Genomic DNA, 26,802 nt, shown 5'->3' with positions numbered 1-26,802 from the left:
GATTATAAGAGAAGAAGAAGGTGGAGGCCAGGAAACCTGGGAGATTATTTCAGGTTTTCAGGGGAGGGGAGATGAGGCCTGAGCCAGGATTGTGACAAGAAGGGTGCAGAGGATTGAGAGAGAGAGAGACAGACAGAGATTTAGGAGGAGTAGAAACCACAGGACTTGGTAGCTGATAGACTGATGGGGATGTAGGGAGAGGGAGGAATCAAGGGGCATTTCATTGAGATAGGGCACATTAGAGAAAAGGCAAGTCAGAGGGAAATAGGATAAGTTCAGTTTTGTTGCATTGAGTTTGAAGATTGTTTTCAAAGAAGCATATGATGAGGTCCCTGCCCTTTAGGAGACAGGGTGGTCTGTCAGGAGCTTGGGCTGGAAATACAAAGGCCAATAGGTATATGAAAAGGTGTTCAACCTCACTAATAATTACAGTGGATCAAGATACTGTTTTCTGCCTGTCAAATATTGGCAGGAGTGAAAAGGGCTGATGACAGCCAGCATTGGTAGGGAGATGGATACTCTTGCATTGAACTGTGGAAGTATAGTCATTGGTGTAGCATCTTGGAGGTAATTTGGTAATGTTTCTTAAAATTTAAAGTAGTCATTGCCTTTAATCTAGTAGCTTTACTTCCAGGAAATTATTCTATAGAAACACACTCGTACAAGGCTGTTCATTGGAAACATCCAGAAATATTCACAAAGCAGCCTTTATTAGGTTCTACTGAACATTCTGACTTACAAGACTACCATATTTAACATCAGGTTCACTTAGAAGGCTCTAAGTAATTCCACACAGAATGCCAGTACAACAGCATCAGGAGTTTCTCTTCAATGGAGTTCCCAAAGCCATCCATGAGGCATTCTTTGTGCCCCTCCATCTGGCCCCCAGTGTCAGCTCAGGTACAAGACAGTGAGACTGTCATTGGGTGGATGCAAAAGCCACCCTGGCTTAGAAATCTCATTCCTCACAGGAGCCAATATACATTGTAACACTTATAGGCATAGCTCCTAGAGTTTCTGCAAAGGATATATCCAATTATAGGAATCACTACACACAGGGAAGCCCAAAATTATGGTGCCCCCTTGAGGTGTTTATCATTCATTTATAGTTTCTCCTAGCCCAGATGTAATTTACCAACCTAGGGTGATTTTTACCGCAAGTGATACTGCCTGGAAATGCAGTTACTGTACCATTGGTTTCAGGTTACCAGAGGAACAAGGCTAGAAAAAGTTCAGTTCTCATTCAAAGAGAGAAACTTTTATTCATATAGTTTCTTACCTTTTATTCATATAGCCTAAAGGCTACCAATGGGGAAATGGATTAGTAAACTAGGATATATCTATACTGTAGAACATCAGAAGACATTAGGCATATCTATATGTTTTGACATGGAATAATCTTTAAGTTACATTGTTAAGGGAAAAAGCAAGTCAGTACAGTGTGTACAGTATGACTATTTTTGTTAAAAGAGGTATATGTGTATTTTGATATATACATGAGAAAAAGTTGAGTGCTATATATGGAACTTTTAATACTTGTCTCTGGATGTTGGGATTAAACAGAACTTTTTATTTTTCTGTGATGTTTGACTGTTTTTCTTAGTTGTGTTTTAATTTTTGTAATCAGGATTAATAAAGATAATTTTTAAAATGGGCTTTGCTGTTGAGCAGACTTAGATTCAATTCTTGGCTCTTTCACTTACCAGCAATTCCATTCTGGCAAATCACTTAGCTTGGCTGAGCCTTAGTCAGCCATAGAATGGAAGTAGTAATCCCTATTTTTCTGGGTTGTTAGAGATTTAGAGGCCATGTATGTGAAGTACCTTATACAGTGCCTGGCCTAACCCAGTAGGGACACAGTAAATGGTAATTATTAATATCTTTCTCTTAAGTCCTTTACAAGCTGCAGACTCTGTCTTTCTCTTCCCCATGTAGAGGCATTTCACATGTTTCCAGCCCTAAAGGAACTGGATCTCGCATTTAATGGCATCAAAACTATCTACGTGAAATATGGAGACTTTAAGTTATTAGAAGTAAGTTGGAGGTAGGGAGTTTTTGGTGCCCACCAAGTTCCCCTGTAAGGAATGACCATAGAGCTTTACTGATTATAACTGTTGGGAAGGGGCTTGCTGGGTCTGTACAGCCAGGCCCTTGCTTCATTGCTGGCCTCCAGGGAGGGTGGGGGTGGGGGTTGTAAGGGTAGTTACAGTGATGGAGATAGTGGTAATGGTAGAAGTGGCAGCAAATAGTTGATACCAAAGACTTAACCATGGTGCATGGTCCTGGAAAATAAATGCCAAAGGTCATGTCCAAGGGAGTCTGTGCAGAAAAGTGAGTTTTAAAACAGAGTATTGAAGGAGGGAGAATTTTGAGGGGAGATCTGGATCTAGTGGGGGTTGAGGAGCCATGGAGCTTAAGAGCTAGGTGCAGCAGATTGGATCGGCTGAACTAGAGACATTATAGACTGATTCCAGAGACTCGTCCTGGTCTAAGTGAGCTGAATCAGTCTCAGTGGCTGGGATAGAGCAGGCTATAGGCCTAGTCCATAACCTCGGAGATGAGTATGAATAGGGATCCTATGGGATCAGCAGCAGAGTCTTGAACATTTGTACATTCACAGCTGTTCTTCAAACCCCAAATTAGAAAATACAGAAAATTTTGTTTGCATTCTTGGTTTTCTCCTAAATTTTCCCATAGTCATGCATTTTCTGCACATGTCCTCATAGTTCAAGTTGATTACTTATTCAGCTTTCATGAAGATTTGTGGGCCACTTTTTACAAAGGAACAAAGCTTTTGTCACTACCTGAGAGTCACGGCAGTAGTAAAGGACAACATATGTGGAGAGTAAAGGACAACAGAGGTGGAGCCACGTGTGGGGGCTGGGCATCTGACCACGCTCACTCACTGAGTAATAGACTCTTCTCCACATCCTGGAGTAGAAGTGTTTCAGAGTCAAATTTCAGCAAAATGTGTGCGTGTCATGAACCTTGAGGTCGACCCCAAAAAGCTGTTAACTTAAATGATTTCATCTGCAAACATCAAAGGTCAGCCATTCTTCACAAAAGCCTCACTTAACCTGGTCTTGTCAGTGAGGGGGACCTTCTACAAGAGTGAGTTTTTCAGAGTTGATGGCCTTCATATGCCAAAGCTTTAAAAGGTTTTAACCTCTTGGGATAGCCACCTTCCTAAATTGGATTATATATCTTTGCATTTTTAAAGCATATTCTGCTGACTGTAATGGAACCTTCTCTCCATGGTCTCGTCATATTGTAGATAACAGTAATTTTCTATGATTTGGGACAAAAGTAGTCCTCACACTTGTCTAGGAAGCAAAGCTCTTGAAAGTTGAATAAAATAGAAAGTAAGTTTACAACAACTGATGCATTTTTTTTCTGTGTTTATAAATATTTAATAGTAGATTTTGGAATAGACAGCAGGAAACAGGTTTCAGATGGTCTAGAGATACAGGGAGCCATGTCCCTGACCTTTGAGCCTGGGAGCTTCTTAAGAACTTGCATTTATTTGTTCTTTTACTTTTTCAGAGAGTAGTCATTGAGCTCCTGTGTTGTGCATTGTACCATGCATCTTGTCTTCTTCCCCTACCATTTCAAACCCCTGTTTCAAGTGCCAGTGGGCTGAAGGGAGGAGACATGACTATAGGCTCTGACCCCACAACTGACTAGCTTGGATCTAGTGATTGATCATGAGTGACTTTTTTGGAGGCCTTACTTTACTTTATAGTGTGATCGCATCTGATGAAGATGATTTATCCAGCAGACCTACCCTTACGAAAGGGTATTTACGTAAGAGAGCAGACCAAAGTTAAGATGCAGAATATAAATGAAAACAGGAAATCTCTTGCCCAGTCATCTGTTTTCATCTATCTGTGATTTGCAAGGGCTCCCTAAGAAGAAGGATAAACCTGTCAAATATCCTGAATTTGCAGCTCACAGTAATGAATATTTTGATGTGTAATAAAACTTGATGTGACTCAGCAGATGTAGTAGCCAGGTTAGGTATCTTCTGTTCTTGTTTGCCAAAAAGGCTGCCCCAGGAGGAAAAGCCCAGAGTAGAATAATTCTTCAGGAGTCAATTTAGAAAAACTTAACTTTGCCATGGTTTGATTCTCGGATTACAGATCTGAAGAAGGTTCAGCTGGAGCCCTGCCCTGGCAGTCAGAAGACCTTTTGTCTTGGTTTTGCCAGTACTTTGCCATGCCTACCTGGCCAAACAACGTACCCTCTCTGGGACATTTCCCCTCTGTAAATTCTGGGTCAGCTCTGAAATTCTGTGGCCTGTGATTCTAAGGCTATTCATTTCTTTAAATTGCCCTTAATTCTATAGAAAGCAAATTCGGATCCTACATTAAATAGCCAAAGTAGCTAGAATGAGGTCAGCAAACTTTTTCTGTACAGCAGGCCTAATATTTTAGGCTTTGTGGTTCATATGGTCATAACTAATCATAGCTAGTCAGCTCTGCTGTTGTATAATGGAAAACAGCCATAGACAATATGTAAACAAATGAGAAATGAGCATGGCTGTGTTCCAATAAAACTTTATTTATTTATTTTAATTAATTTATTTATTTTTTGAGACAGTCTCCCTCTGTCACCCAGGCAGGAGTAAGTGGCACAATCTCGGCTTATTGCAACCTCCGCCTCCTGGGTTCAAGCGATTCTCATGCCTCAGCCTCCCGAGTAGCTGGGACTATGAGTGTGCACCACCACACCCAGCTAATTTTTGTATTTTTGGTAGAGAAGGATTTCACCTTGTTGGCCAGGCTAGTCTTGAACTCCTGGCCTCAAGTGATCTGCCCACCTCAACCTCCCAAAAAGCTGGGATTACAGGCGTGAGCCACCACGCCCAGCCTAAAACTTCATGACACTGAAATCTGAACTTCACATAATTTGCACATGAAACACACTCTTATTCTTTTTTTTAATTTTTTTCAACCATTTAAAAACGTAAAAATTGGCTGGGCAGTGTGGCTCACACCTGTAATCCCAGCACTTTGGGAGGCCAGGACGGGAGGATCGCTTGAGCCCAGAGGTTCAAGACCAGCCTGGGAACAAAATGAGACCATGTCTCTACAAAAATAAAAAAAATTAGCATGGTGGTGCGTGCCTGTGGACCCACAGGAGGCTGAGGCAGGAGGATCACTTGAGCCCAGCAGCTTGAGGCTTCAGTGAGCCATGTTCACACCACTGCCCTCTAGCCATGTTCATACCAATGGGTAACAGAATGAGACCCTGTCTCAAAAAGAAAAAAGCAAAAATTATTCTTAGCTCATGGGTTACACAAAATAGCAGTAGGCCAGCTTCTGAGCTAGAACCCTAATGAAACAGCTCCGTATGGTTGGAATAGAGACTGAGACACAGTAGAATGTAGTGATATGTGAACCTGGAGGGGTAGCAGAAAAGAGACTGGGGAGAACCTTGGAAACTTTGCTGAGGAGTTTAAACCTTAAGGAGAATAGGGATCCATTGAGGGGTTTTAAGCTAAGTGGTAGGGTCAGAACTGCATTTTAGAAAAACCATTCTGGCTTCTGTATAAAAAATAGATTAGAGAGAACAAGTATGAGAGATATTAAGGAGGTAGATAGAACAGATTGGAGGGAACAAGTATGAGAGATATTAAGGAGGTAGATAGAATCCATAGGCTGACTGTTCACACATGAGTATGAGGGGAGAATGTTCCCCACTTTTCCCTGTGCTTATCTCAGGCACCTTTCCAGATCTTCCTCCTGTAGGCTTCTCTGTTTGCTCCAGCCAAGTGGGATCGCCTCATTGTCTGAACCCTCAAACCTTGGAATTTGCTGATGGTGGCATGAACTTGGAGCTTCTGTAGTACTTGGCTAGTCCTATCAAGCCATTTCTTATGCCAGGGACTTCAGTCATACCCAAACTATTCATGGTTCTCAGAACAAGAAAGGCTGCCTCCTGCCTCCTGGCTTCTATACATGCCACTTTCTGCCCTGAATGTCTCTTTGCCCTTAACAATTTGGTGAATACCTACTGGTCTCTGAGGACAGCTCAGATGTTACCTACCCTGTGAAGCCTGTCCTGATCCCCTGGTAGACCTGACCATATCCTTCCTTTGTGCCCTGATTGGTCTGTCTTCAGACATCTATCCCAGCAGCATTGCTACATAATGAACATATACATGTATTTAGCTGAGTAGGCTGGGAGCTCCTAAAGGGCAGGGACAGGTACAAAGTAAGCCTTATACATAGGGTTGAGGAATGAAATGATGATGATGATGATGACAGCCAACATTAAGCATTTACTGTATACTAGACTCCAGTATAAAGGCTTTATCTACATAAGAACCACTTATTTCTACTTTACAGGTAAGGAAACCCAGATTAAGTAATTTGCCTAATATCACATGGTTAGTCAGGACTTAAACACCCAGGTCTGCAGAGCTATCAATTATTACAGCAGAGTCAGACCAAACCCAGTCCGTCTCTGAGGGTAACCTGTAGCGTGTATATGTCTGACTATGTAATACTGATGTGGCTGACCAAAGACTTGCTCCTGTACCAATTGAATAAGTTGCTGAAACTGACCCCATTCAATAGACTTCAATGTATGTTGAGGAGGGGGGCACAGGGAAGCACGTAAGAAATAGGGGTGATGGAAGGGAGCCAACTTGTATATATAGTGTCTATGGAGGCTTAGGAGAAGGAGAACAAATATTGGACAGATGTCATTTATCCTGATTGTCTTTGTCTCTGCAGAGAAACACGGTTTTCTGACTGACCCCTTGGCCCCTTGACCCCAGTCAACTATGTCATGAATCCAGAAGGCCAGTTAGAAGGTGGTTGACAATAGGGTGACAATTTGGGGTTATTGTCCTCATAAGCCAGTTTATTTCTTTTGTCTTTTTTTTTTTTTTGAGGCAGAGTCTTGCTCTATTGCCCAGGCTGGAGTGCAGTGGTGTGATCTCAGCTCACTGCAACCTCTGCCTCCCAGGTTCACACGATTCTCCTGCCTCAGCCTCCTGAGTAGCTGGCACTACAGGTGTGTGCCACCACGCCTGGCTAATTTTTTGTATTTTTAGTAGAGACGGGGTTTCACCGTGTTAGCCAGGATAGTCTTAATCTCCTGACCTCATGATCTGCCCACCTCTGCCTCCCAAAGTGCTGGGATTACAGGCGTGAGCCACTGAAGCCAGTTTATTCAGCTCATTTTTTATGTGCACCTACTTTGTGCCAGGTCTTATGCTAACTTACAAGGATACAGTGTTACAGTGGCATGGCACTTGACCCCACAGTCTTCCAAGTACCAGTTTATGATCTAGTCCACCACTGTGTGCCAAGCACTGTGCTAGGCATATCTATGTGCCAGATACCTAGCCGACTTTGATAAGTACCCTGAAAGCAGTTTAGATAAAGCAGTCAAAGTTAGGGGAGGTAGAGATTCCATCTGTCTGGGGAATTGAGAAGGTTTTACAAGGAGGCAGCTTTTGAGCTGTCTTTTGGGGGCTTGGATTAGGATACATGGAAGAATGGCATTCCCATTTAAGCAAAAAGCACAAGCAAAGATCTGTAGGTGGATGAGGCAAACAGCGGGGAGGAGTCTATTTGCCTAGCACTACAGGATAAACAAAGATTTGTAGTGGCAACTAAGGCTAGAAAACCAGTTGGGTACTGACTCTAGTAGACCTTGAATATTAATCTGGAGATCCAGGAGGGTTTTGTCCTGTGGGCGATAGGGCACTCTAGAAAGTAGCTCCCACATCATATATGAGCATTGTTGTCACACAGAGTGCTTACCTTCCCCATCTTTCATCTTTGCATGGCAGTTCTTGGACCTTTCCTTCAACAGCCTGACTGTGGAGGCCATCTGTGATTTGGGGATTCTGCCACACCTCCGTGTCCTGCTCCTCACAGGCAATGGCCTCACCTCCCTGCCGCCCAATTTGGCCGTCGCAGAACAGTAAGTTCTACCTCCTGGAGTCCATTCTGTGTTTTTGTGTACAAATATCCAAGGAAATAGCCCATAGCAGCTTGAAGTGCCATAAAGATAGGCTGTAAGTGCTCAAAGCAGGGATAATGGCACCTACTGAAGCTCCCAGAAAGGCCTCAGACACACGCCCCCAATTTCCTGTGTGCAGTTAGGAGAGATCCAGGTGTTTGGCAAGCCACTTTCCCTGCCTCTGACTGGTCATCTGTAAACTGTCTTGCCAGACAATTCTCCTTCATGAGCCCCCTGTGTCAGCTCAGTAAGTCTGTTCCCTGGTCTCTAGATAACCTTTGTACATTCCCACTCTGCACCTTTGCTGAGGCCATTCCTCTGGCTGGTCCTTCCTCTTAATAGTAATAAAAACACATATGTAGTACTTACAATGTGCCAGACACTATTCTCGGCATTATGTATGTTAACTCATTAAATCCTCGTAACAGCTCTGTGAGATAGGTCTCCTATTATTATCCACATTTTTTAGATGAGGAAATAAGTACCGACATTTAAGTAACTTGCCCAAAGTTGCAAAGCTAGTTGGTAACAGATCCAGGATTTGAATCAAGTCTATCAGACTCCAGAGACCATACTCATGACTGTTATATTATATTCTCATGTAGATTCTGTACATTTTCTAAGGCCCAGCTCAGACCTTCTTCCTTTCCCTACCAGGAGCCTTCTCTGACTGCTTTAGCCCATGCCTCTTAATCCCTTCTCTAAGGATCAGTTTAATTTAGTGTTTCCACAGTTAATTTAATACTTAGCACATTCTATTGTGGCTTATGCCTAATATATATATGTGTATATATGTAATAAGTTACTTAGATTTTATATGGTGATGATTGTGGTTGGCTAGTTGCTCAAGGGGGTTAAGATAATAGTAGTGATCATTTATTAGGGGTTTCATTAGTTAGGGTTGTTTTGTTTGCAAGTAACAGAAGTCCAATTCAAAGTGGCTTAAACAAAAAAGGGAATTTATTGGTTCATGTATGTGAAAAATCATGAGGTCAATCTGCTGGATGCTTTTGCTGGATATAGGTGCACAGGATGTTGTCAGGTCTCTGCGTGCATCTCTATTTCTTGAGCATGTGTGCAGCTTCTGTTAGTCTGTTACTTGTTCTGTCATACACATGAAGACATCTTTGTTTTCCTTGGTGTTGGCTTCATTCTTTTTTTTTTTTTTTTTTTGCAGTTTTATAACTGTTTGATATAGTTGACAATCAGTGATTAGTTCTCATCCACAATGACTGTCTATAGATTTTTGAAAGTGGTAACAGGTACATAGGTAACCAAAGTATAGAGCTTATTTGGTGAATCTTCATCCTCATTATATTCTCTGGACAACCGCACATGGATTCGGCATGGGACATTCCTTATTCCTTTGGCCCAGACAGCCTTGTTGAGCCTGGTATCAGTTGTGCACATCTAGAGTTCCCATCTCCTTCATGACAAATTTCCGAATCTCTTTGAGTGCTCAAGGGGCATGCTTCTTGAAGCCCACTCCATGGATGCACTTGTGAATGTTGATGGTGTATTCTCGGGTCACCACCTCATTGATGGCAGAACGGCCCTTTTTCTTCTTGCCACCCTTCTTCACAGGAGCCATTCTGCCGGGTCCCGGCTTCATTCTTAGGTAGGCTTTCTCCATGAGCCAGTCAGGCTGTAGACAGAAATACAAAACCCACTCAAGGTATTACAAATAGATGGTATTAATTGGTTTATTGATTGGTTTATTCATTTATTCTTGGCAGGGAGAGGTAATTGGTATTTTGTTATGGAAAGTTTTTAAACACATATAAAATTAGAGTCTATCATAAAATTGACTCCAGGTACCTATCACCAACAATTATCACCTGACAATTATCAAGTCATGGCCAATCTTGTTTCATCTATGCCCCCATCACGCCCCCTCCTGGAATATTCTGAAGAAAAATCTCAGATATATACAGCCATAAATGTTTCATATTATTTCATCTATAAATATTCCAGTATGTAGCTCTAAAAGGTAAGCACTCTTAAAAATCATACCCAGAGAAACATTATTCCACCTAAAATATCACCAGTGATAGAGAGGGAATTGGTTACATGGCTGTTAGAAGGGATGGAAGAGCTAAGTGGAGAAGAGGGGTATGGGAAGAACAAAAAGTAAGAAGCGTTGATAACCAGAGATCAGAAGCTGCAACACTGCTAAACTGAAGTCAACAAGTCTATATCCACTGCTGGGCTTTCAGGGAGGGTGTCACTGTAATTGTAGACCTGCTGAAGATGTGATGCCTCAACCAAGGCTGGAATCTCTGCCAACGCAGTTACCATGGTTAGTACTGCCATTGCTGTTGCACTATCACTGCTGCTGCTGACAGAAATGCTATCAGAAGCCAGACAAGAGAGTTGCTTCTCCCTGGCTCTGGCCTTCCAGTCTCTCATGAATCCCTTCTATTGGCAGTATCCAACTAGTTGGAAAGGCAGTCTGGGAAGTGTAGTTAAGGAGATGGCTCCAGCCCCCTACAATACATAGAAGAACACAGAAGGAAGGGGTGAAGGCTGAGAGCAAATAGGCAGATAACTGGCACCATTCAACCCTTGGAACCCCAATAGCTACCCTCCTGCTTCCCTCCATATTTAACTTCCATACAACAATAGCAACTGCAACATGCTTTTACCTAACATGAAGGAACTCTTCCTCTTATACTGAAGACACTTTCATCATCCCCTCAAGAAGGATGAGACACAGTTCCATCAGTTACTGTAGCCATCGCTGGATGATATTATTTTCTCTTCTAAAGAAATTTATGGATATTTTATATCCTAAAAACTAAGTTGTAAAGTCAGTCACCACTAGCAGTTTAAGTGTGCATGCAAGTGCACACACACACACACACTAAGGAAGGAAGAAAATGCACACGAAAATATGCATAGTTGCTACAGTGATCTTTTCTTAACTGGTCAGGAGGCCATAGTGGATATTTGTAAATCCTTTTTTCCATCACCTATTTAATGTTCCTCTGTCCTCTTCCAGCACCTTGGCTAGTTGGGGTTCTTTAACTGATCTGGTCTTCTGAACCTTCACTTCTGAAGGGTCTGAGTCCTTTAAGGTCCTGCTTTTACTGGGTTGCTGTAGTCTTCATTAAAAGACTAAAAGACATGGAACTTCTTAGAGGAGCACCAGATAATACTCTAGTCCCAGAGATACTTTTTTTTTTTTAACCTCAAGGTATAACAGCAATTATATTTACTTTTATAAACAATATCAGTCACCTAGCCAGTAGAATGAACCCCTCTTTGTCTGACTGTTGGTTCAGTGAAATGAGAAATGCAAGTGGCTGGTAGCAATCTCGACTTCCAGTTCAGTGGAACCATGATTGTGTCTCCTGGTAAAAGTACCTCCTTAGGAACTAAGACCTGTAAATCAGAAGTGCCAAAAATTGTAGAATGAGAAGCAAAAATTCTGCAAGTGGACTATTAGATATAATTGTAAGAGGAGCTACTTTCATTTCCATTAATTCCTAGGCCCTTAGGTTGTGGTTATGAGAAAAACAGTATCAGTTTTGGTTTATGTGATATCCTATGCTGTTAAGTTAGGGCCCCAACTTCCCTAACTATATCTAATTGGTATAGTAGATAAATCATCAAAGACTATTTCACTAGAGGATTCTGAGAAGATGATGGAGTAGGAAGCACCAAGAATCTGTCTCCTCATCTAGACAACAATTTCATTGCCAGAATCAGTCTGATGTAACAATTTTGAAACTGTGGACACAAATAATCTTCACACTCTATTAAAAGTTTACGTCTTCCAGGGGAAGATTTAGATGACAAACTGCAACTAATTTCAGTCAATTACAGCTTTAACCCGGTAGCAGCTACCCATCCCCTAACTCCCAATCTCATGGTTCAAATTTTAAACTTGAAAATTAGAATAAGAAATATATTCATTGGGTAATTCACATGCAGCTTGCAGGAGCCAGGGTGGACAAAAAGATCTCTGTCCTCCAAATTTTAGAGATTTGTGCTGTGATCACTGATTGCTACTTCTCATCATTGAGGTGCACACAGAGGCACACAACCATTGTTGCACACACACCCATCCACAACTGTCGTAAGCCCTTTCTGCTCCAGCTGAAGAGACTTCCAGGGAATTTAAAGGATTTCTTTTCTTAATCCTCATTCCTTTCCCCATCTTTTGGGAGCCAGGCATTAAAGTCTAGGACATTCAAAATCAGCTGCATATACAGAGGAAATTAGAATGTCACCACATATACCCAGAGAAATGCACAGGCTTAGAAAAGACCTGAGCAGAACTTACATTTACACATCAGCCTGATCCTTGACACAGAGACAGCCTGCAATAATCAAACACGAAACAAAAAAACCCAGCAAACCCTGGTAAAGGGAAGAATCTGATTTCTAGAGTTACCATATTAATAGATTCAAATATTCAGCTTTCAACAAAAAAATCACAAGGCATACAAAGAAACAGAAAAATATGGCCCATCCAAAGGAAAAAATTAAGCAACAGAAACTATCCCTGAGAAAGTGAGTACTTACTAGATAAAGACTTTAAAACAGCTGTCTTAAAGGTTTTCAAAGAACTAATGAAAGATATGAATAAAGTCAAGAAAATCATATATTAACAAAATGGAAATATCAACAAAGAGACAACCTAAAAAGAAATTTTGAACCTGAAAATTAGAATAAGAAATGAAAAATTCACTGGAGAGTTTCAAAGGCAGATTCGAGCAGTCAGAAGAGAGAATCAGCAAACTTGAAGATAGAACAATTAAATGTATCAAGTCAGAGAAACAAGAGGAAAAAAAAAGATTGACTTGAACAAAGCCTAAGGGACCTGTGGGATTGGGATACCATCAAGCAAACCAACCTATGTATTATGAAAGTCCCAGAAGGAGAAGAGAGAAAGCACGGAGAGATTATTTGAAGAAATAATAGCCTAAAACTTCCCAAGTTTGATGAATGACATGAATATAAACATACATGAGGCTCAGTGAACTCCAAGATAGGATGAACTCAAAGAGACCTCCACTGAGTCATATTATAATCAGACTGTTAAAAGACAGAGAGGATCTTGAAAGCAGTGAGAGAGAAGCAACTCATCACATACAAGGAATCTTCAATAAGATTATCAGCAGACTTCTTGTCAGAAACTTTTAAGGCCAGAAGGCAGTGGGCTGATATATTAAATATTTAAAGTGCTAAAAGAAAAAAAAACCTGTCAATCAGGAATCCTACATCCAGCAGAAGTGTTCTTCCAAAGTATGGAAGAAATTAAGACATTCCCAGATAAACAAAAGGTAAAAAAAATTCATTACCACCAGTCCTGCCCTGTGTAAATACTAGAGGGAGTTTTGCAGGTTGAAATGAAAGGATGCTAGACAGTAACTCAAAGCTGTAAGAAGGAATAAAGCTCTCATTAAAGGTAAATACATGGGCAATTACAAAAGCTAGTATTATTGTATCAACAGTTTCTAATTCCACTTGTAGAACATTGTGGGCAGGGAAGGCAAATCTATATCCAAAAATACATTTATAATCTAGTAAAGGAAACTTGCTGCTGCTTTTTAAAGTCAACTTGATACTAGACAGCTGTATAATCCCTCTAGAAATGGTGCCGTATTAGGGGTTCAGCAGTGGCCTCTGCCATTGGCAGGTTGAGTACTCAGCAAGGGTCATAACCAGATTTGCTCTGGTGAAAGGAAGTGTGTAGCCTTCATCCCTGCCACCAAGGGAAAGAGGACAACTGACATTCATGGATTGGGTTACCTTGTCTTCCTGACCATTGAGAGTCTCCGCCGCAGGGGATAGTCTTGGGGAAACAGTCATATGAGACACAGTCTTCACACTCTATCCATTCTGAGAGGTTAAGTCACATAATTTTTCTCTATACTTTCAGCAACTTTCCCATATTTTTTCCAAGCTTTGACTATTCAGCTAAACCATCAGCCACGGCCCGTGAATCAGTATAGATCTGTATTTCTGGCTATCTCTCTGACCAAGCAAATGGCCAATCAGATACATTGCTCTAAGTTCTGCCTACTTAGAAGATTTCTCTTCCCCTGTGTTTTTGGTCACTCCTGTGTGGGGCTATAATATTGTAATAGTCGACTTTGAGAAGGTATCAGCATATCATGCTAAGTCATTTGTAAACCAAGCTAGAGGTTTTTCTTCCTATATTAGATGGCCACAGGACCTTAGTTAAGGGTTGATGAAGAGGTAGCAGTACAGCAGGAGTATGCGCCATAGGAATCTGAGCCATATATTCCTGCAACTTTTCCAGACTTGCTGGAGCCTGATTTCAAATATTGCTTTCACTTGATGGGGGAGTTCTGTTGCATGTTCAGTTCATGATGAGTGGCTCAGGTTGCATGATCACATAGTATCCTGTGGTCAGGTATTTGGCCTCTACCAACATGCACTAGTAAGCAAGAAATTGTTTTTCAAAAAAAAAAAGGTTATCTGCAGAATAGGGCATAACTTTGCTCAAAAATGAATCTGCTATGGGTACCGAGAAAAAGCTCTATTCATAGAATGACCATGTACTTTATCATCCAAACCAGGACATATGTGAGAGGGAAAAGGGACAGTAGTAATAATTATTTGGCGATAACAGGTGAAAACTCAGGCTATCATTGAAATCCAGGATATATGGTACCCTATCTGTACAGCACACCTATTTGCCATAGTCCTTTAGAAGCCATTTGGACCTGCTGAGTCATATGCCCAATGGAAGAGCAACTTGCATTACAGTTGGGACCTGTTGTAGAACCTTGCCTTGCTCTGGGCCTCACTCAAAACTAGCAGCCTTGTGGGATACTTAGTAAATGAGTTAGAACAGCACCAAATATTTTATATGTCACTTCTTAAATTTAAAAAGGGGATGGGCACGGTGGCTCACGCCTGTAATCCCAACACTTTGGGAGGCCGAGGCAGGTGGATCACTTGAGGTCAGGAGTTCGAGACCAGCTTGGCCAATGTGGCAAAACCCTGTCTCTACTAAAAATACAAAAATTAGTCAGATGTGGTGGCGGGCGCCTGTAATCCCAGCTACTCAGGAGACTGAAGCAGGAGAATCGCTTGAACCTGGGAGGCAGTGGTTTCAGTGAGCCAAGATCACACCACTGCACTCCAACCCCAGGCGACAGAGTGAGACTCCATCTCAAAAAATAAATAAATAAAATAAATAAAAATAAAATCCACAAAGGCCAGTGAAACTTTGTGATTTTTTTCCTACAAGTAGTGTAAGATAAATAAGAAGCAAGGTAGAGGATTATGTCTTTCACATTAGAAGTACATCACAACATGCTTCAGATACCTGGATAACAACAAAAAATTAATCCATATCGTAGTACCCTGAATTTTGATGGGGGAGGGGGCTTACCTCCATCCTGTAACACACCGGTATCTTACTAAGGCATCTAGGGTGTTTGCAACTTTTCCTGCTCGCCAGGTCCAATCAGTATGATATTCTGTAGGATATCAAAATAACCAAGACCCCGGAGTTGATATGGCCCCAAGAGAAGAGGAAAAAGGTGTACTGTTGTCCCTGTCAGGTGAAAGCAGACTGCTTTTGGTAGTTCTTATTAATTGATAAAGAGAGAGAAAGAAACATTTGATAGGTCCTTAGCTGTATCCACAGTGCCAGGGGCTTGGTTGATTTGCTCCAGTAAAAAGATTCCACACCTGGAATAGCAGCTGAAAGTGGGAGTCACCTCTTGATTAAGCTTACAGTAATCTACAATCATTCTTCAAAACCTGTTTTCTGTACAAGCTAAATAAACAAAGGATATCTTCTTCACAATTCATAACAATCTTCTAAACAAGAGATGTTAAACAGGGATGTCATAGGAATCCTTATCCTTCCATCTTTTTAATCTTTATTGATGGCAGTAATCTTTGCAGTTACCTCAGGGATTCAGTATTGTTTTTGGTTTACTATTGGGAAGAAAAGTTCCTGGGGTTTCAATTGGACACTTCCTACTATAATGGGCTATACTTTGTTGCTCAGTAAATAAATGTGGGTGTTCTGCCAGTTGTTTAGTATGTCAGTTTCAGTTACACATTCAAGGTAGATATGTGACTTCACTGGGTCCATTGTGAAACAGACTTTGGCTAAATTTTCATTCTTCCATCTGACCTTTATGATCCCCCACTTTTGAATGATGGTCCACCATGCCTTTCATATCCCCAGAGATTAGCACCAATTTGCAGACACTGTCTAGTAATCCTTACAAGGCCTAATTTAGCACTGTTCAGTAGAACTTACTACAATGTTGGAAATGTTCTATATCTGTGTTGTTCATAGTGTAGCTACTAGGCATATTGAGCTCTTGAGCACTTAAAATGTAGCTAGTGTGATATAGGAACTGAATGTTCAATTTTATTTAAGCTTAATTAGTTTTAAGTTAAATGTAAATAGTCAGGAACTGAATGAGAGGCCATGGCTCTTTCTTTGGACAACTCAAATCACTTTTTGCCCACCAGATCAAGGGTTTTCTGGTGATCTACATCACTAATAATTTCAAATCATCTCAATTCAATTATAAAAATTGAAATTATTTGAAGCTAGTCTTCAGTCTCTGCAACGTCCATACTATTTCTAGTGTATACGTCCTCCGAGGGTTTGGTTTTCTAATGACCTAACTTAGAGCATGAGTAGTCAGTCAGGCTTCTATTCTGTGGCATGCCTTGGATTCCAATTTTCGCCCCTGGCCCAGCAGGGTTGTCAGAATCTCTGCTCAATTCTCAGCCTCTCAGCCACTTCTGGAGTCAGCAGACAGTCCTAGGGGAAAAGTGTTGCATGAACCCCTTTGAATTTCCTTCTTTTTTCAAATCTTAGCGCCATAATTCTTCACAGCTTGTTAGTTCCCAGGTATCTTAAGGCAGATTGTTTTTAAATGTATATTTTGTCTGGGTTTTCTAGTTTTTTACTCAGGGAAGAGTTGGTCCCACATTATTTAGTTTGCAACACTATAAACCTTTCTATTTATTTTGGTACCTAGAGTCACTCAGGATGGAATCAGCTTAAGCTAAATTCCTGACTGGGTGTTTTCTGAATCACTCTGATGATACAGATTTGGGCTACAGTTTTGCAAGAGGACCAGTCTGCCCTTCCCCTTCTCTTTCTCTGTTCACTCCAAGACAGTTTTCTCCTGGCTATGGGATAAGGAGAATGGGTTTAGTTTTGGTTAATTTCACCCTGAGGGTGTATCCCTTTAGGATCCGAAATTCATATAAAGGGTCTCTGATTAAACTCCCCACCTTCAGGGTACCCTGGGCTTTGATTCTCTAGCCCCATGATACTGTCAAACCATAGTTCAGTTTCAACAGGATAAGTATATGCCCTCAAAGCTTGAGTGGCTTCCTATGTTAAGTTTCTCCCTCTGGGTTTTTAGATTTGGCATACTGCTTCCTTACTCTCTTCACATCTCTTATACATATTAAAATGATGGATCCACCACCATGGGGAATGGTGGTGTGTGCCTGTAGTGCCAGCTACTTGGGAGGCCAAGGTGGGAAGATCGTTTTAGGCCAGGAGTTCAAGTCCAGCCTAGGCAACCATAGCAAGACCCCATCTCTACAAAAGAAAATAAAGAAAATGATGGATCTTTTTTCTTTTTATATTTTATTCATCATTCTAGTTGTTTTCACTGGAAAGCCTAGTTACATAAAATAAGGCAAGTCTCCCCCACCCTGCACTTTCATGTTCTTATATATGAGGGGGAGAATAAATGTATTCCTACCTGCATCAGAGTAGCAGTTGAAATCAGCACGCTTTGAAAGCTGTGGGTTGGCCAGGCATGGTCACTCACACTTGTAATCCCAGCACTTTGGGAGGCTGAGGCAGGAGGATTGTTTGAGCCCAGGAGTTTGAGGCCAGCCTGGGCAACGTAGTGAGACCTTATCTCTACAAAAATAAAAATAAAGCTGTGGGGCTCCAGACCAATACCATTGTCATTATTTTCTTCCCACTCATCTATCTAGATTCAGTATGCTCTGTGGGTTCCTTTTCTGCTAGCCTCTTAAACGTTGGTGCTCCCCAGTCATCCACCCTTAACCTACTATTTTTCTTTATCTTTATACTCTTTATTGGTGGCCTCCTCTTCGCAAGTCTTCTGAATTATAAGCCTGTTTAGCCTACTTATCAAACTCCTCACACACATCCCCATGCCATTAAGCCCTCCTTCTCGCTCTCTCCTCCTTTCTTTCCTTTCCTGGCCTCATTGACTGGCACTTCTTCCCACCTACTATGTAGTTGTCCAGGCTAGAACCTGAGCATTAGCCCAAATTTTGGCCTCCCTCATTCCACACATACATTCAATCACCAGGTGCTGTGAATTGTACTTTCTAAATTCTTCTCAAACCTGCTCATTGCTGTTATCCTCCTGTTTGGTCCCAGTCTGCAGTTTCTTGCCTCCCAGCCCATCCTCCTATCTGTCAGCCAGAGTGATCTTTCTGAAATGCACATGTGATTCTATCACTGCCCTGCTTAAAGTCCTTTAGCAGGTTCCCACTATCCTAAAGATAAACTCCATTAACATCGCTCAAAGCTTTTCATGGCCTGGCTCTGCCTGCTTCTCCATCCTCCTTTCTCTTCACTTTTTCCATTCATCATATACCTCATCTATTCTGAACAATTTTGTCTCCATTTCTTGCTATTTTTTTTGTCTGGGTGAGTTAGGGGAATCATATTTGACCCATTCTATACGTAGACTACTCTATTGCTTGTTTTGAGCTGGAATCTGCTACTTTGGCTCTTTCATTAGGCCTACTCTCTTTCTGCTTCAGACCATACAAGTCGGCGTTCTCAGGCACGACCAGCACAGAGCAGAGGATGAATTGTTACCTCCTTTCTTTTAGTCACTATATTCCAAATAACGCCACCTGAAAGAGCACTAGCTTTTTAGTAGCCACATCATAATCCCCTTTTACACACACACAGTTTGTTAAGCCATGTCTCCCTTATTCTGTGTGTTTGCACAGTTGGTGTTCTGTATCTTAACACAGAAGCTGATCTGACATTTGTCGTAATGTAAGTACTTGCTAAGTTTCATCTTGTTTGTTGCAGCCCTTGGTTCAGTCTTTTGAGCAATATTTTTAGCCTAATCGAAAGTCTTACAGTGTAAAGTAAAAGAAATCCCCCTTTACCATACAGATAGAGGATCTAGGCCCAGAGATGCTCAACACCAGCCGGAAGTCACACAGCAAGCAAAGCAGCAGCAGCACCGGAGCCAGAGCTCAGGGATCCTGGCCACCCTTCCCATGCATCTTCTAATATGGTACACAAATTCCCATTGCTGAGTCCAACCACTGCACATACCCTTAGCTTCTGAAAAACTTTCATTAAATCTCTCAGATTTTAAGTAGTATTAATTCTGTTGGGCAAGAGAAGTGATAATAAAAATAGCACCACTCTGAACAGCTGGAAACCCCGGCTTCTCCACTACTGACAGACTTTGCCACTTTGAAGAGCTTTTCTTCCAAAACTGCCACAGGAGGGGCTTGGTGGGAAAGCCTGCTGCTTTCCTCTGAAGCTAGACATCTGTCTTCTCACCCATCTGATGGCTGCCCCTCTATTTTAAGATGTCTATTTTAGAGACAAAAAATGAAACTTTCCCATGCTATAATTAGGGTGGAACTTTAAAAAGACGAAGTAGTGTAACTTGTCACAAGAGACGAGACAGAGCCAGCTTCTGCATTATGGAGCTTAAGAGGAATTTTTTAAAGGCTTATTTCTTAGCTGTTTCATATTTCACTAGAGTAAAATAAAGATTGGCCAATCAATTATAAATCAACACAGCTGCTGTGCACTGTTCTGTAATAGCTCAGATAGAGATTAAAAATTCAATGTATGAAAGTTGGTCCTTCCAGAAAGAGGAAAGGGCACACTCATGACCTTGAAATATTATGAAGTATAAAAGCTTCCTGCCTTCTCTGTTAAGTGTCTCTGGTCTTTGGACTTCAAGCCTGTTCTCCACAGTGCTGCCAGGTCTCTTTCTGAAAGTTTATCTGACCTGTCCCTTTTTCCAGTCAGAACTGTCATAATCTATAGAAGTCTGTCAGTGTTAGGATACAGAAAAAAAGGCAGGGGGGTATTGATTGTAAGAACATTGGGGAATCTCACAGCCGTGCCTGAGGGTCATGCTGAACATAGACCCTGAGCACTGTGGAGCAGCCTGGAAGTTCTGTCTCTCAGCTTTCACACCTCCTCCTCTCTGTGACTTGCCACATTTTTCTTTACAGGTGGGCTGCCTGTGTCTTTCTAGACCTCATGATGGGAAACATGGCTGCCTATAGCTACTAATTATGTTACAGATCCAGCCACGAAGAGATTATTTTTTTCCCTGTTCTCTCTTTTTCACATTGGTTAAAAGCATGACAATTCCCTCTCCATTCCTCATGGTTTTGCTTAAACATTGCCTTTCCCGAATAGGCGCCTTCCCCACGTACTTCTTTTATGGTGTTTGTCTCACCACAGGCTGCGTGTCCACCTACTCCACCTAGAGGGGAGGGATGTGTTCTTTTATTTGTAGTCTCAGTACCTGGCCACATAAATATATGTTAAAGAAATTCATGAGTGTGAATGAACGAATTAATTAGTAATACATTCATTTAGAATATACCCTCTCTAAATGCACCTGTGAAATATCCCTGACTTCAGGTATACATTACTGTCCTAGCTTTTGAACTCACTGCCAACCTTTGTTAAGCTCTCTCTAGCTCAGGCATCAGCTCCCCCTTCCATTTCCCCACCCTTTAATCCACATGGGGCTAGTAGAGGTGAATGTGAAAGGTGTGATTTGGCAGTGGAAAGGGCATGGGATTTGGAGTCAGGCAGACCCAGGTTCTAGTTTGAGTCATCCCACTTTCTAGCTATGCGACTTCAGGCAAGTTGCTCTGAGCTTCATTTTGTTAATCTGTAAAGGAGATAATACCTATCCTTGGATAACACATACAAAACACATCGCACAATGCCAGAAATGCATTAGGTGCTAAAGAAATGTTTGTTTCCCTTCCTCTAGTTGTGTGTGTGTTTGTGGCTTATATATGTGTATACTATATGCATTTGTGCCTATGTGTACTATTTTGGTGTGTGGGTGGCATACAGTATGGAGGGAAGAATGAAAACGTTATTTGCGTCATCTGCCTGTGTGGAAGAGAGTTACCTAGGTCTCATCTACCTGGAGGACACAAGTGAGGTCACATTAATGGTGGTACTTAAAATGCCACCACTTCCTGCCCACCCCTGTAATTCAGGGCATCACCCCCATAAATCTCACTCTTAGGTATTTCTGGGAATCTTCAGAGAGTTTGAGTTTAAGGAGAAACTTCTCCACTCCTTACTCATGTGTTCATTTTATGAAGCCACTTGAGAAGAGAGCCTCACTGCAGCCAGGGGTGGTGCCCTCAACCCACCCTACTTTACCCTACTAGGTGGCAAAGCTGTGGTCTATAACAAGGGCATTGTCTCCTGGTGCTCCCAGTTACCAGTCTACTAGGTGACACAGCATAACAAGGAGTCTTCCTGAGTCAAAATTGTGCAGTGATCTGCAGAATGCTCCCTCCAGCTTGGTCATGCCTCTTTCACCTGGCATTTTCTATAAGCACTACCTATACAATCCCCCATCCTGCCCTAACCTGGTTTCAATGATGTGTGTAACCTTTCTCCATACAGAAGACAATATGGTATGTATAATAGTGTTTGGGAAAGGAGAATGTGGGGAAGGAATTATACTTTCTGTGCATCCCTATGGGGACCTCTTTTGGGCACTATAACAGTTCCTAAGCTGGTTAGTCCTCCTAATTGATTCCCTGTCCTCCATGGCTTCCTGGGAATGGTGGAATTTGTCCCTCGACCTTGCTCATTACCCAAGATCTTTGCACTCACAGGGAGGCATCTGTAACATCGCTGACAAGCAAGAGGTACATCCTGAGGTTCCCAGCGCTGGAGACACTGATGCTGGATGACAACAGACTCTCCAACCCCAGTTGCTTTGCCAGCCTGGCTGGGCTCAGGAGGTAAAGCCATAAGCCTTTCTCTGCTGGGCCTCCTCTAATCCCCAGGCTTGCTCACACTCTGAGTGCTGTTCTGGAAGCCAAAAGGTTTGGGTTTAAAGCCTAGCTCCACAATTTATCTCTACTGTGTGGCCATGGGTAAGTCATTTCTCCCCTCTGAGCTTTGTCTCCTCCATAAAAATGGCCATGAGTGAGGACATTTCTGATCACATGACTGAATTAGAAGCAGCAAAGAGAAAGGAAAACAGGAGGAGACTTTACCCAAGATAGGATTCGGACCCTGACAGTAGAGACAGGAAAATTTTTTAAAATAATGAGAATCAGAAAAAGAAATTTAATTCCTGAGTTCTAACTGAAGTGAAGAAAATAGTGGCATTTACATTGTTAAGCTTTACTTCTCTGGAAAATTTACTTTGGTTTCAACTACCATTTACTGAATACTACTTTGTGCCAGGCCATTTACATATTATCTCATTAAATCTTCACAAGAACCCTGAAAGGTTAATAAATATTATCCCCATTTTAGAGACAGGGATATTGAATCCCAGAGAGAGTAAGTCACTGGCGCAACGTCACACAAGAGGAATAAGTATCCAAGCCTGATTCCATGTTTTTTCCCTAAAGTTGCTTGGTAAACAATCCTGAGGTATCATTATTGCTATGATTCTATATTCACTTTCCTTAATTGAAGACTGAAGAAGTTAAGCTTGGATGAAAACAGGATTATCAGGATCCCATACCTACAGCAAGTTCAGCTCTATGACGAGTCAGTAGACTGGAATGGAGGCAGGGGAAGTCCCCATAAAGAGCCCCAATTCATGCTGCAGTCCAAGCCAAGGATGCTTGAGGACTCAGATGAGCAACTGGATTATACTGTACTGCCCATGAAAAAGGATGTTGACCGGACAGGTGAGTGACACCCCTTGTCCCAGAAATTCTAGCCTCATGGTGGAAATACACTTCTGAGAGTTTATTCTGAAAGTCTCACTTGGTCATGGTGAATATCACGAATTGAATTTGCTGATTCTTTGTCAAGGATTTTTGCATCTATGTTTGGGAGATATGTTGGTGTATTGATTTCTTTTGTTACAGTATTCTTGTTAGGATTTATAATCAAGGTTATGCTTGCCTGATAAAATGTGTTTTGGAAGTTTTATTTCTGTTTCCTAGGAAAGTTTATATACTATTATTATTTTATCCTTAAATTTTGGAAGAATTCACCATGAGACCACCTGAGCCTGGAGTTTTCTTTGTAGAATGAGGTTGAAATTATGCAACTTTAGAAGCTTGGAAGAGGTGCTCCTGACACCTGAAATTTAGACCTCTGGGGAAGCGGTGCTGCTTGGCTGCTGGTGTCTCTGAGCTATGATGGGCTTCATGTAGCTGAGACCCAGATCTCTGAGAAGAGGATACTGGCCAGCTGGTGCTGGTGCCTGTGGAGGAGTCACAGTGAAGCTAGTTTATAAAAGTTGGAAAAACTGCAAACTAGATTCAGCTACTGCTGGGGAAAGACTTGCTAGACTACAGCAAGAACAAAACAAATCAAAAACCACATTATTCCAGTAGCATTCACAGGAAACACAAGCAGTTAGGAAACCCATGGGAAGCAGATAGGAAGAGATAAGCCCCTTTTTCCTCTTCCAGCTTTGCAGTCTCCCTTTAGCACCACCCATATTGTCAGAGTCTAACAGGAAACCAGCGGTCAAAGCAGAAATACAGTTTTGAGAGCCTCAGCTCCAGCATTCTAAAGCAGAATAAAGAAAGATGGATTTCGAAGTTAAAAATAATACTAATAACTGGCCGGGCACAGTGGCAGTTATTTTGGGAGGCCAAGGCTGGAGAATTGTTTGAGGCCAGGAGTTTCAGGCATGCAGTGAGCTATGATCATGCCACTGCCCTCTGGCCTGGATGACAGAACGAGACCCTATCTCTATAAAAAATTAAAAAATTAGCTGGGTGTGATGGCATGCACCTATAGTCCTGGCTACTGGGGGCTGAGGCAGGAGGATCCCTTGAGCCTGTAGTGAGCTATGATCACGCCACTGCTCTCCAGCCTGGGCAGCAGAGTGAGACCCTGTCTCTACAAATAATAATAGTAACAACTTAATAAAGGGCACAATTATGTTATTCAGATTCTCCCTAAAATAATTTTCTCTCTGCTTGGTTTGTTAACTTTGGAAATAGGTATATTAAAGTCTGTCCCCACTGTTGTAGATTTGTCAGTATCTCCTTGCATTTCTGGCTTTTTTTTTTTTTTTTACTGTGAAGTTGGTTTGGTTCTCTGTTATTAGGTTTGTGACTTTTATCTTGGTAGGTTGTGTATTTTAATCGTTGTAAAATATCCCAGGTAGATAAATAATTTTGGTTTTGACTTGGGCCTCTATTTTGTTTGATATGAATATTTATTTTAGGATATCTTAAAAACAATATAGTACTGCATATTTTTGCTTATATGAGTCTTAATGAGTCTTTTTTCATAGAAGAATTTAACTCACATGGTGATTATTGATACATTTCACCTTATTTCTACCATTAGTGTGTTTTCTATTTACCTATGCTTTTTCTTTTTTTTCTTCTTGTGAGCACTAAGTTTTCTTTCAATTCCAATCTTTTCACTAATTGTTTAAAGCAAGAAATCTCATGTCTGTATCTCTAATGGTTACCCTAAAACTTTTTTTTTTTTCTTTTTAGAGACAGGGTCTCACCCTATCACCCCAGGCTGAAGTGCAGTTACACGATCGTGCTCAAACTGTATTGTTGAACTCTGGGGCTCAAGTGATCCTCCTGCCTCAGCCTCCCAAGTAGCTGGGACCACTGCACCTGGCTATTACCCTAAAACTTTTAATTCACATTTTAAAACTCACTTTTGTCTGTCAACACCTAGAATCAACCAAATACATGTCTTCTTTTTTAATAAGAAAATTTTAATATGCATCTATCTATGCCACCCTACTCCCATCACTTCCCATAATGTAATAAACTCTAACAATAATTTAGATTGGTTTTAATTTTTAAAATTATGTACCAATGATTCTTTAGACTGAAAGATTGAACCTCATTCTTAGGTTCTTTATCATGTGTACATATGTATAACTTAGGAGCAGAGAATTCTGTTTACAATACAACTCAGGTCCTAATACAGTATAATTTTTAATCTCTTCAAAGTTCTTCTTACCCTCTTATTTTTTTTCTTTCATCCTTAATTCCTACTCCCATTTCCTGTTTTCATATAAATGTCTACTTTTATCTTGGATATATTTTCCTGCATATATGTATTTATCTTTGTAAAATATATATTATTTTGCGTGTAATGTGTTTGTAATTTACATAATGGTAATATGGTCTTGAGCTCTTTCTGTTACTTGATTTTTTCAGTCAACATTGTTTTTAAGACCTTTCCTTCTTGCTGTATGTCCATCTAGTTATTGGCTTTTTATTTTATTTTTTTGAGACGGAGTCTCACGCTGTTGCCCAGGCTGGAGTGCAATGGTGCGATCTCCGCTCACTGCAAGCTCTGCCTCCTGGGTTCTCGCCATTCTCCTGCCTCAGCCTCTTGAGTTCCTGGGACTACAAGCGCCTGCCACCACGCCCGGCTAATTTTTTGTATTTTTAGTAGAGACAGGGTTTCATCATGTTAGCCAGGATGGTCTCGATCTCCTGACCTCATGATCTGCCTGCCTCAGCCTCCCAAAGTGTTGGGATTACAGGCGTGAGCCACCGCGCCCAGCCTAGTTACTGACTTTTAACTAATGCATAGTATTCTACAATATATGCTCTAAACACATTTCACACATCTTCCCTTACTGATGAACACTTAGGTTGCTTATAACTCTCTTACTACAAATGGTGCTACAATGAACAACCTTGTGAACATCTTTTGCATATACCACTGTGCCAGGGTTTTCCTGGAGTATTTACCCAGAAGTGGGATTGATGGATGACAGAGTATATGTATATGTAGTTTTAAAAATTGCCACCTGATTGTTCTTCAAAATAGTTGCTTCAGTGTACACTCACACAAGTAGTACATAAGGGTTCTTGTCTTCCTATGTCCTTATCAATACTTGGTATTATCTTACTTTATAGTTTTTCTACGTTTTTTTATTCTGGATAGGTGTAAAGTGATATTTATCTTTAAAAACTTTTTAATTTATAATTTTTGTGGGTACATAGTAGATGTATATATTTATGGGGCACATGAGATACTTTGGTACAGGCATGTAATATACTCTTTTAGTTATTTTTAAATGTACAATTAAATTAAAGTATTATTGACTATAGTCCCCCTGTTGTGCTACCAAATACTAGGTCTTATTCATTCTTTCTATTTTTTTTGTATCAATTAACCATCCCCACCTCTCCCCCAGGCCCCCACTATCCTTCCCAGCCTCTGGTAACCATCTTTCTACTCTCTGTGTCCATGAGTTCAATTGTTTTGATTTTCAGATCCCACAAATAAGTGAGAATATGCAATTTTTGTCCTTCTGTGCCTGGCTTATTTCACTTAACATAGGGACCTCCAGTTCCATCCACGTTCTTGCAAATGATAGAATCTCATTCTTTTTAATGGCCGAATAGTACTCCATTGTATATATGTACCACATTTTCTTTATCCATTCATCTGTTGATGGATGTGTAGGTTGCTTCCAAATCTTGGCTATTGTGAACACTGCTGCAACAAACATAAGAGTGCAGATATCTCTCTGATATACCGATTTCCTTTCTTTTGGGTATATACTCAGCATTGGGATTGCTGGATCATATGGTAGCTGTATTTTTAGTTTTGTGAGGAACTTCCAAACTGTTCTTCAT

General features: G+C 41.1%; 1 protein-coding gene and 1 pseudogene across 40 annotated transcripts in view; one reads left to right on the top strand and one right to left on the bottom strand.

Moving 5' to 3' along the window:
• The window catches only part of XRRA1 (X-ray radiation resistance associated 1), a 107,763-nt gene that overhangs the window by 19,608 nt on the left and 61,353 nt on the right, over window positions 1-26,802 (top strand). For 22 of the 40 annotated variants that reach the window (XM_063608672.1, XM_055094671.2, XM_055094661.2 and 19 more), the window contains 4 exons: window positions 1,936-2,033; window positions 7,808-7,941; window positions 21,865-21,993; window positions 22,682-22,899. In XM_063608672.1, the coding sequence (XP_063464742.1) occupies window positions 1,947-2,033; window positions 7,808-7,941; window positions 21,865-21,993; window positions 22,682-22,899 (568 nt within the window). In that variant the 5' untranslated portion in view covers window positions 1,936-1,946. Of the gene's footprint in view, window positions 1-1,935; window positions 2,034-7,807; window positions 7,942-21,864; window positions 21,994-22,681; window positions 22,900-26,802 lie in introns of those variants that run through there. The other 18 variants (XM_055094679.2, XM_055094677.2, XM_055094670.2 and 15 more) reach the window with 5 other exon arrangements.
• The window catches only part of LOC129393393 (large ribosomal subunit protein eL31-like), a 59,848-nt pseudogene continuing 42,177 nt past the window's right edge, over window positions 9,132-26,802 (bottom strand).

The sequence above is a fragment of the Pan paniscus genome, chromosome 9 (genome assembly GCF_029289425.2).
Source record: "Pan paniscus chromosome 9, NHGRI_mPanPan1-v2.0_pri, whole genome shotgun sequence".
NCBI lineage: Eukaryota > Metazoa > Chordata > Mammalia > Primates > Hominidae > Pan > Pan paniscus.
The sequence above is the reverse complement of the archived record's forward strand: the minus strand, read 5'-3'. Positions and strand labels throughout refer to the sequence as shown.